This window comes from Passer domesticus, unplaced genomic scaffold (assembly GCF_036417665.1).
Source record: "Passer domesticus isolate bPasDom1 unplaced genomic scaffold, bPasDom1.hap1 HAP1_SCAFFOLD_309, whole genome shotgun sequence".
In the NCBI taxonomy this organism is placed as follows: Eukaryota; Metazoa; Chordata; class Aves; order Passeriformes; family Passeridae; genus Passer; species Passer domesticus.
The window spans coordinates 25,089-35,621 of NW_026990088.1; the positions used below are offsets into that span (position 1 = coordinate 25,089).

Consider the following 10,533-nt stretch of genomic DNA (forward strand, 5'->3'; position numbering starts at 1 on the left):
GGGATTCCCGAAATTCCCAAAATTCCCGAAATTCCCGGATTTCCCTCCCAGTTTGGGCTCCGGGGGGTCCCGGCCCCTCCCCCCCCCCGCCCCTCCCCCCCCCTTTATTTATGGCCCCGAAATAAAAACGGGAAAAATCCGAGAAATTCCGGAACTTTCTTTGGGAATTTGGGAGGGGCTGGGGGGGGGGGGGGAGGGGCCGGGCTGGGGAATTTGGGGAAATTTTGGGGAATTTTGGGAATTTTTTGGGAATTTTGGGGAATTTGGGGCATTTTTTGGAATTTTGGGGCCAATTTTGGGGAATTTGGGGCATTTTGGGGGGGGGTCAGAGCCAATTTTGAGGGAATTTGGGGAATTTTTGGGAAAATTTGGGGGAAATTTTGGGGGAGTTTGGGCCAATTTGGGGGGAAATTTTGGGGAGAATCTGGGGGGGGTTGCAGCCAAATTTGGGAAAACTTTGGGGCAATTTGGGAAATTTTTGGGGAAATTTTGGGGGAGTTTGGGGCATTTTTGGGGAATTTTGGGGCGTTATTTGGGAATTTTGGGGCAAATTTTGGGGAACTTTGGGGGAATTTGGGGCATTTTTTGGGAATTTTTGGGCCAGTTTGGGGGGGAATTTTGGGGGGCTTTGGAGCCAAATTTGGGAAAATTTTGGGGCAATTTGGGGAAATTTTTGGGGGAGTTTGGGGCCAATTTGGGGGGAATTTTGGGACCATTTCGGGGGGGGTTTGGGGCCAATTTTGGGGTTTTTGGGGGCAAATTTTGGGAATTTTGGGGCCATTTTGGGGAATTTGGGGCCGTTTTGGGGGAGTTCGGGGGGTCCCAGGTGATTTTGGGAATTTCCAGGTGAGTTTCCAGGTGCTCTCAGGTGAGTTTTGAGGTGTCCCAGGTGAGTCTCAGGTGAGTTTTGACGTTCCGGGTGTCTCTCAGGTGTGTCCCAGGTGAGTTTTGGGGTCTCTCAGGTCTCTCAGTGTCCCAGGTGTGTCCCAGGTGTGCTCAGGTGTGTCTCAGGTGTGCTCAGGTGAGTTTTGGGATGTTCCAGGTGTGTCCAGGTGAGTTTCCAGGTGGTTTTGGGGTCTCTCAGGTGTGCCCAGGTGTGCCCAGGTGTGCTCAGGTGCAGGGCCGGAAGGGCAGCGTGGTGACGCCCCCAGGTGTGTCTCAGGTGTGTCCAGGTGTGCTCAGGTGAGTTTCCAGGTGAGTTTTGGGATGTTCCAGGTGAGTTTCCAGGTGTGTCCAGGTGAGTTTTGGGATGTTCCAGGTGTGCTCAGGTGTGCCCAGGTGTGCTCAGGTGCAGGGCCGGAAGGGCAGCGTGGTGACGCCCCCAGGTGTGTCTCAGGTGTGTCCAGGTGTGCTCAGGTGAGTTTCCAGGTGAGTTTTGGGATGTTCCAGGTGAGTTTCCAGGTGTGTCCAGGTGAGTTTTGGGATGTTCCAGGTGTGCTCAGGTGTGCCCAGGTGTGCTCAGGTGCAGGGCCGGAAGGGCAGGGTGGTGACGCCCCCAGGTGAGTTTTAGGATGTTCCAGGTGAGTTTCCAGGTGAGTTTTGGGGTCTCTCAGGTGTATCCCAGGTGTCTCTCAGGTGTCTCTCAGGTGTGCCCAGGTGTGCCCCAGGTGTGCCCAGGTGTCTCTCAGGTGCAGGGCTGGAAGGGCAGCGTGGTGACCCCCCCGTGCAGCTCCAGCCCGGCCTGGGCCCAGGCCAGCAGGTCTCCCCGCGCAGGTGAGGTTTGGATGTTCCAGGTGTGCTCAGGTGTGTTCCAGGTGAGTTTCCAGGTGGGTTTTGGGGTCTCTCAGGTGTGTCTCAGGTGTGTCTCAGGTGCAGGGCGGAAGGGCAGCGTGGTGACGCCCCAGGTGAGTTTCCAGGTGAGGTTTGGGATGTTCCAGGTGTGCCCAGGTGTGTTTTGGGGTCTCTCAGGTGTGCCCAGGTGTCTCTCAGGTGTGTCCAGGTGTCTCTCAGGTGTGTCTCAGGTGCAGGGCTGGAAGGGCAGGGTGGTGACGCCCCCGTGCAGCTCCCAGCCCGGCCTGGGCCCAGGCCAGCAGGTCGCCCCGCGCAGGTGAGGTTTGGGATGTTCCAGGTGTGCTCAGGTGTGTCCAGGTGAGGTTTGGGATGTTCCGGGTGTCTCTCAGGTGTGCCCAGGTGTGCCCAGTGTGCCCAGGTATCTCTCAGGTGCAGGGCTGGAAGGGCAGCGTGGTGACGCCCCCAGGTGAGTTTCCAGGTGAGTTTTGGGATGTTCCAGGTGAGTTTTGGGATGCTCCGGTGTCTCTCAGGTGTGCCCAGGTGTGCCCAGGTGTCCTCAGGTATCTCTCAGGTGCAGGGCTGGAAGGGCAGCGTGGTGACGCCCCCCAGGTGAGTTTCCAGGTGAGTTTCCAGGTGAGTTTTGGGATGTTCCAGGTGAGTTTTGGGATGCTCCGGGTGTCTCTCAGGTGTGCCCAGGTGTGCCCAGGTGTGCTCAGGTGTGCCCAGGTGTGCTCAGGTGCAGGGCTGGAAGGGCAGCGTGGTGACGCCCCCGTGCAGCTCCAGCCCCGCCTGGGCCCAGGCCAGCAGGTCGCCCCGCGCAGGTGAGGCGCACCTGGCCAGCGCCGCCACCTCGGGCGGGGCCAGGGCGCGGCTCCACAGGTGCAGCTCGGCCAGCTCGCCCACGAACGCCTGCGTGGCGTCGAAGCGGCCCCCGAGGGCGTCCTGCAACGACAGGTACGGCGCACCTGAGACAGGTAACACAGCTGGGACAGGTAACACAGCTGGGACAGACACACAGACACACCTGGGACAGGTAACACAGCTGGGACAGACACACTGACACACACAGACACACCTGAGACAGGTACAGCGCACCTGAGACAGGTAACACAGACACACCTGAGACAGGTAACACAGCTGGGACACACAGACACACCTGGGACAGGTAACACAGCTGGGACAGACAAACTGACACACACAGACACACCTGAGACAGGTACGGTGCACCTGAGACAGACACACAGACACACCTGGGACAGACACACAGACACACCTGGGACAGACACACAGACACACCTGACACACCTGGGCACACCTGGGACAGGTAACACAGCTGGGACAGACACACTGACACACACAGACACACCTGAGACAGGTAACACAGCTGGGACAGACAAACTGACACACACAGACACACCTGAGACAGGTACGGCGCACCTGAGACAGGTAACACAGACACACCTGGGACCAGGTAACACAGCTGGGACAGACACACTGACACACCTGGGACAGGTAACACAGCTGGGACAGACACACTGACACACCTGGGACACCTGAGACAGGTACGGCGCACCTGAGACAGGTAACACAGCTGGGGACAGACAGACACACCTGAGACACCTGGGACAGGTACGGCACACCTGAGACACCTGAGACAGGTGTGAGACAGCTGGGACAGACACACAGACACACCTGAGACACCTGGGGACACCTGGGACAGGTAACACAGCTGGGACAGACAAACTGACACACCTGGGCACACCTGAGACAGGTACAGCGCACCTGAGACAGACACACAGACACACCTGGGCACACCTGAGACACACAGACACACCTGGGACAGACACACAGACACACCTGAGACACCTGGGACAGGTGTGAGACAGCTGGGGACAGACACACACAGACACACCTGGACAGGTACGGCACGCCTGAAACACTGGGCACACCTGGGACAGACACACAGACACACCTGGGACAGACACAGACACACCTGGGAACACTGGGACAGGTGTGAGACAGCTGGGACAGACACACAGGACACACCTGAGACAGACACAGACACAGCTGGGGACAGGTACGGCACACCTGACACACCTGGGCACACCTGGGACAGACACACAGACACACCTGACACACCTGGGCACAGCTGGGGGCACTCGAACACACCTAGAGCTCACACCTGGGCACACCTGGGACACACCTGGGCACACTCAAACACAGCTGAGCTCACACCTGGGCACACCTGGGGCTCACTCAGACACACCTGAGCTCACCTGAGCTCACACCTGAGCTCATACCTGGGCACACCTGAGCTCACTCACACACACCTGAGCTCACACCTGGGACACACCCTGGGACACACCTGAGGGCACTCAGACTCACCTGAGCACACCTGGGCACACCTGGGGCTCACTCAGACACACCAGAGCTCACACCTGGGCACACCTGGGCACACCTGAGCTCATTCAGACTCACCTGAGCACACCTGGGGCACACTCAGACACACCTGAGCTCACACCTGGGGGCATTCACACACACCTGAGCTCACACCTGGGCATGCACAGACACACCTGGGGACACACCTGGGCACACTCACACACACACCTGAGCTCACACCTGGGCACACCTGGGCACACCTGGGGGCACTCAGACACACCTGGGCACACCTGGGGCTCACTCACACACACCTGAGCTCACCTGAGCTCGCACCTGGGCACACTGGGCATGCACAGACACACTGGGGCACACTCACACACACCTGAGCTCACCACCTGGGCACACTCAGACACACCTGGGCACACCTGGGCACAGCTGGGGCTCACTCAGACACACCTGAGCTCACACCTGGCACACCTGGGGCACACTCAGACACACCTGAGCTCACCTGAGCTCGCACCTGGGCACACCTGGGCATGCACAGACCACACCTGGGGCACACTCACACACCACCTGAGCTCACACCTGAGCTCACACCTGGGCACACCTGGGCACACCTGGGCACAGCTGCCGCTCACCTGCTCCTGGCCCAGCACCAGCACCCCGTGGGGTCTCAGGGGGTGGCCCGGGGCCAGCCCCTCCCCCCGCCCGCGGGGCACCCCCGTCCTGGAAGCTCCTCCAGGTGCCCCCCCGAGGAGGCCCAGGTGACGCACAGGTGCTGCCACCTGCCCGGGGTGGGGGGACAGCGACAGCACCGCCGCCTGGGGAGGGAGAAAATGACAAAATTATCCAAAATTATCCCAAAAAACGGGACCGAAATAACCAAAATAACCCAAAATAACCCAAAATGGCACCAAAATAGCCCAAAATAACCCAAAATTATCCCCAAACCCCGCCCAGGTGAGGCACAGGTGCTGCCACCTGCCCGGGGCTGGGGGACAGCGACAGCACCGCCGCCTGGGGGGGGAGAAAAATCATAAAATTAACTGAAAATACAAAAAAAAACGGGATCGAAATAACCCAAAACGGGACTGAAATACCCAAAATAACCCAAATTAACCCAAAATTAACCAAAATAACCCAAAATGAACTCCAAAACCCCGCCCAGGTGAGGCACAGGTGCTGCCACCTGCCCGGGCGGGGGACAGCGACAGTGCTGCTGCCTGAGGGGGGAGAAAAAACATAAAATATCCAAAAAAATCCCCAAAAAATCCCCAAAAATCCCAAACAATCCCAAAAACCCCCAAAAATTCCCCAAAAGCTCTCACCTGGTCGTCGACGAGCAGCTGCAGGGGCCGGCCGGCCCAAAAATCCTCAAAAAATCCCCAAATAAATCCAAAAAATCCCTAAAAAATCCCCCAAAAATCCTAAAAAAAATCCCAAAAATCTTAAAAAAATCCCTAAAAAGCCCCAAAAAAATCCCTATAAAAATCCCCAAAAAATCCCTAAAAAATCCCAAAAAAAATCCCCAAAAAAACCCCTTAAAAATCCCCAAAAGATCCCCCCAAATCCACAAAAAAATCCCCTAAAAAATCCCCCAAAATCCCCAAAAAATCCCCAAAAAATCCCCAAAAAATCCCCAAAAAATCCCCAAAAAATCCCTAAAAAATCCCAAAAAAATCTTAAAAAATCCCCAAAAAATCCCCAAAAAATCCCTAAAAAATCCCCAAAAAATCCCCAAAAAATCCAAAAAATCCCCAAAACCCCCCCAAAATGCCCATACCTGGTCGTCGACGAGCAGCTGCAGGGGCCGGCCGGCCCAGGCGAGCAGCACGAGCTCGTTGGGCTGCCCGGGGCGCGGCGTACGAGAAGGGGGTGCCCAGGCCGGGGGTGCCCGGGCGGGGGCGCCCCCCGGGCGCAGCCAGAGGCAGACGGAGATGGCGCCCAGGGGGCTGCGCACGGGGCCCCGCACCCGCGCGAACATGTAATTGGTGCGCAGCGGGAACGCCACCCGGAACCCGCCTGGGGGCAAAACGGGGAAAATTCACATTTATCCGGTCAAAATTCGTCCAATTTGCAAAAAAAAACCCGTTGAAATTTGCACCAAAATCGCCCAAAATGTGGTTAAATTCCCCCTCAGATTTGTCCCAAATTCCTCCCCAAAATCTCAACCCCAGGAGTCCCAAATTCCCCAAAAATCCCCCCAAATTCCCCCTGAAATGTCCAAAAATCCCAACCCCTGGAGTCCCAAATCCCCCACAAATTGTCTCCCAAATTTACAATTCCCTCCAAATTTGCCCCAAATTCCCCCAAAATCCCTGGAATTTCCCCCTAAAATCAGCCAAATTCGTCCTTGAAATCTCAATCCCAGGAATCCCAAATTCTTCCCCAATTTCTCCCCAAATTCACCCCCAAATTCCCTCCAATTTTGCCCCCAAATCCCCTTGAATTTTCCCCTAAAATCCCCTCAAATTTTCCCCCAAATTCCCCCAAATTCCTCCTCAAAATCCCCCCAAATTCACCCCAAAAATTCCCAATCCCAGAGTTCCCAAATCCCCCAAATTCCCAGGTGAGCACGGGATTGGTGCGCAGGGGGAACGCCACCCGGAACCCGCCTGGGGGGAAAAAAGGGGAAAATTCGGGAAAATTCACATTTATCCGCTCAAAATTCGTCCCAATTTGCAAAAAAAAACCCGTTGAAATTTGCACCAAAATCGCCCGGAATGTGGTTAAATTCCCCCTGCAATTTGCCCCAAAGTCTCAATCCCAGGAGTCCCAAATTCAGCCCCAAATTCTCCCCAAATTCCCCTCCAAACTCACCCCCAAATTCCCTCTAAATCTGCCCCAAATTCCCCCAAAATCCCCTTGAATTTCCCCCCAAAATCCCCCGAATTCATCCTCGAAATCTCAAGCCCAGGAGTCCCAAATTCTTCCCTAAATTTCCAAAAAAATCCCGTTGAAATTTGCCCCAAAATCACCCAAAATATGAGTAAATTCCTCCTCAAATTTGTCCCAAATTCTTCCCCGAAATCTCAGTCCCAGGAGTCCCAAATTCTTCCCCAAATTCTCCCCAAATTCCCCTGCAAATTCAACCCCAAATTCCCTCCAAATTTGCCCCAAATTCCCCCAAAATCCCCTTGAATTTTCCCCAAAAATCCCCTTGAATTTACCTCTAAAATCACCCAAATTCGTCCTCGAAATCTCAATCCCAGGAGTCCCAAATTCTTCCCCAAATTCTCCCCAAATTCACCCCCAAATTCCCTCCAATTTTGCCCCCAAATCCCCTTGAATTTTCCCCTAAAATCCCTCAAATTTTCCCCCAAATTCCCCCAAATTCCTCCTCAAAATCCCCCCAAATTCACCCCAAAAAATCCCAATCCCGGGGTTCCCAAATCCCCCAAATTCCCAGGTGAGCACGGGATTGGTGCGCAGGGGAAACGCCACCCGGAACCCGCCTGGGGGGAAAACGGGGAAAATCGGGAAAATTCACATTTATCCGCTCAAAATTCGTCCCAATTTGCAAAAAAATCCCGTTGAAATTTGCCCCAAAATCGCCCGGAATGTGGTTAAATTCCCCCTCAGATTTGCCCCAAATTCCTCCTCAAAATCTCAACCCCAGGAGTCCCAAATTCCCCAAAAATCCCCCCAAATTCCCCCTGAAATGTCCCAAAAATCCCAATCCCTGGAGTCCCAAATCCCCCAAAAATTGTCTCCCAAATTTACCCCCAAATTCCCTCCAAATTTGCCCCAAATTCCCCCAAAATCCCCTGGAATTTCCCCCTAAAATCAGCCAAATTCCTCCTCAAATTCCCCCCAGATTTGCCCAAAATTCACCCAATTTCTCCTCCAAATTCACCCCGTGGCGGTTGCCGTGGTTACCGTAGTGGTTGCCGTGGTTACCGTAGTGGTTGCCATGGTTACCGGCCTCCAGCCGGCTGCCGAGGAGGGCGGCGCTGCCGTTGCCATGGAAACCGTCGGGGGGGTCGTGGTTGCCATGGAAACCGTGGGAATGCTTCTCCTGGTGGTGGTTGCCATGGAGATCGTTGTGGTTGCCATGGAAACCGTGGGGATGCTTCTCCTGGTGATGGTTACCATGGAGGTCATTGTGGTTGCCATGGAAACCATTGGAATGCTTGTCCTGGTGGTGGTTGCCATGGAGATCATTGTGGTTGCCATGGAAACCGTGGGGATGCTTGTCCTGGTGGTGGTTGCCATGGAAACCATGGGGATGCTTCTCCTCGTGGTGGTTGCCATGGAAACCGTGGGGGCTGCTTCTCCTGGTGGTGGTTGCCATGGAAACCGTGGGAGTGCTTTTCCTCATGGTGGTTGCCATGGAGATCGTTGTGGTTGCCATGGAAACCACTGGAATGCTTCTCCTGGTGGTGGTGGTTGCCGTGGTGACCGTCGTGGTTGCCATGGAAACCACTGGAATGCTTCTCCTGGTGGTGGTGGTTGCCATGGTGACCATCGTGGTCTCCATGGAGACCGTGGTGGCTGCCGTGGTGGTTGCCATGGAAACCGTAAAGGTTCTTCTCGTGGTGGTCGCCGTGGAAACCGTGGGGATGCTTCTCCTGGTGGTGGTGGTTGCCATGGAGACCGCCCTGCTGGTCCCCATGCTTCTCGTGGTCGCCGTGGCGACCGTGGTGGTGGTTGCTATGGTGACCGTGCTGGCTGTCACCATGGTGACCGTCGTGGCGGTGGTGGTTGCCATGGAGACCGTGGGGATGCTTCTCCTCCTCCTGGTGGTGGTGGTGGCGGTTGCCGTGGTAACCGTGATGCTCGGCGTGGTCCCCGTGCTTCTCCTGGTGGTGGTTGCCATGGAAATCATTGTGGTTGCCATGGAAACCGTGGGGATGCTTCTCCTCGTGGTGCTGGTTGCCATGGAAACCGTGGGGATGCTTCTCCTCGTTTTGGTTGCCATGGAAACCGTGGGGATGCTTCTCCTCGTGGTGGTTGCCATGGAAACCGTGGGGATGCTTCTCCTCGTGGTGCTGGTTGCCGTGGTGACCGTCGTGGTGGTCCCCGTGGCGGTTGCCGTGGTGATGGGAGCCGTTGCCATGGAGACGCAGCTGCAGCTCCAGGGCCCCGATTTTCCTCTGCAGGGCCTCGCGCAGCCCCGAGACGTTCCGGCTGTGCTGGGGGGGGAGAGGGGCGCACAAATCACCCCGAATCGCCCCAAAAAATCCTCTAAAAATGAGTTAAAAATCACCCCAAAATCACCCTGAAATCACCCCAAAATTCACCCCGAATCGCCCCAAAAAATCCTCTAAAAATGAGTTAAAAATCACCCCAAAATCACCGTGAAATAGCCCCAAAATTCACCCTGAATCGCCCCAAAAATAGTCTAAAAATGAGTTAAAAATCACCCCAAAATTCACCCCGAATCGCCCCAAAAATGAGCCAAAAATCACCCCCAAAATCACCCCAAAATGAGCCAAAAATCACCCCAAAATTCACCCCAAATCGCTCCAAAAATCACCCAAAAATGAGCCAAAAATCACTCCAAAATTCACCCCGAATCGCCCCAAAAATAGCCCAAAAATTACCCCAAAATCACCCCAAATCGCTCCAAAAATCACCCAAAAATAGCCCAAAAATTACCCCAAAATTCACCCCAAATCGCCCCAAAAATCACCCAAAAATCACCCCAAAATTCACCCCAAATCGCCCCAAAAAATCCTCTAAAAATGAGTTAAAAATCACCCCAAAATCACCCTGAAATAGTCCCAAAATTCACCCTGAATCGCCCCAAAAATCGCCCCAAAATGAGCCAAAAATCACCCCAAAAAGAGCCGAAAATCACCCCAAAATTCACCTCAAATCGCCCCAAAAATCACCCCAAAAATCACCCCAAAATCACCATGAAATCACCCCAAAATTCATCCCAAATCGCCCCAAAAATCACCCAAAAATGAGCCAAAAATCACCCCAAAATTCACCCCAAATCGCTCCAAAAATCACCCAAAAATAGCCCAAAAATTACCCCAAAATTCACCCCAAATCGCCCCAAAAATCGCCCAAAAATGAGTTAAAAATCACCCCAAAATCACCGTGAAATAGTCCCAAAATTCATCCCGAATCGCCCCAAAAAATCCTCTATAAATGAGTTAAAAATCACCCCAAAATCACCATGAAATCACCCCAAAATTCATCCCAAATCGCCCCAAAAATCACCCAAAAAATGAGCCAAAAATCACCCCAAAATTCACCCCGAATCGCCCTAAAAATAGCCCAAAAATTACCCCAAAATCACCCGAAATCACCCCAAAAATCACCCAAAAATAGCCCAAAAATTACCCCAAAATTCACCCCAAATCGCCCCAAAAATCACCCAAAAATCATCCCATAATTTATCCCCGAATCGCCCCAAAAATCCCAAAAATGAGTCAAAAATCACCCCAAAATCACCGTGAAATCGCCCCA

The 10,533-nt window shown here is 54.2% G+C and overlaps 1 protein-coding gene and 1 long non-coding RNA gene across 4 annotated transcripts; one reads left to right on the forward strand and one right to left on the reverse strand.

Annotated features, from left to right (window-relative positions):
• Positions 1-1,001: 1,001 nt before the first annotated feature.
• Positions 1,002-2,628, forward strand: LOC135292360 (uncharacterized). 3 transcript variants are annotated; one of them, XR_010354748.1, is made up of 6 exons: positions 1,002-1,151; positions 1,183-1,356; positions 1,390-1,432; positions 1,734-1,809; positions 2,150-2,302; positions 2,468-2,628. It is a non-coding gene; the product is annotated as an uncharacterized LOC135292360 (long non-coding RNA). The 3 variants fall into 3 exon arrangements; XR_010354746.1 differs by having other exon boundaries at positions 1,002-1,182; positions 1,216-1,356; positions 2,468-2,623; XR_010354747.1 differs by having other exon boundaries at positions 1,002-1,182; positions 1,216-1,356; positions 2,150-2,281; positions 2,448-2,572.
• Positions 2,331-10,492, reverse strand: LOC135292359 (neuronal pentraxin-1-like). Its single transcript, XM_064406570.1, has 5 exons — positions 9,134-10,492; positions 7,990-8,515; positions 5,894-6,132; positions 4,749-4,931; positions 2,331-2,673 (listed from the first exon to the last, which is right to left on the reverse strand). The coding sequence occupies exons 1-5, from the start codon at positions 9,167-9,169 to the stop codon at positions 2,464-2,466; spliced, it is 1,194 nt and encodes a 397-aa protein (XP_064262640.1). The 5' UTR covers positions 9,170-10,492; the 3' UTR covers positions 2,331-2,463.
• Positions 10,493-10,533: the final 41 nt, after the last annotated feature.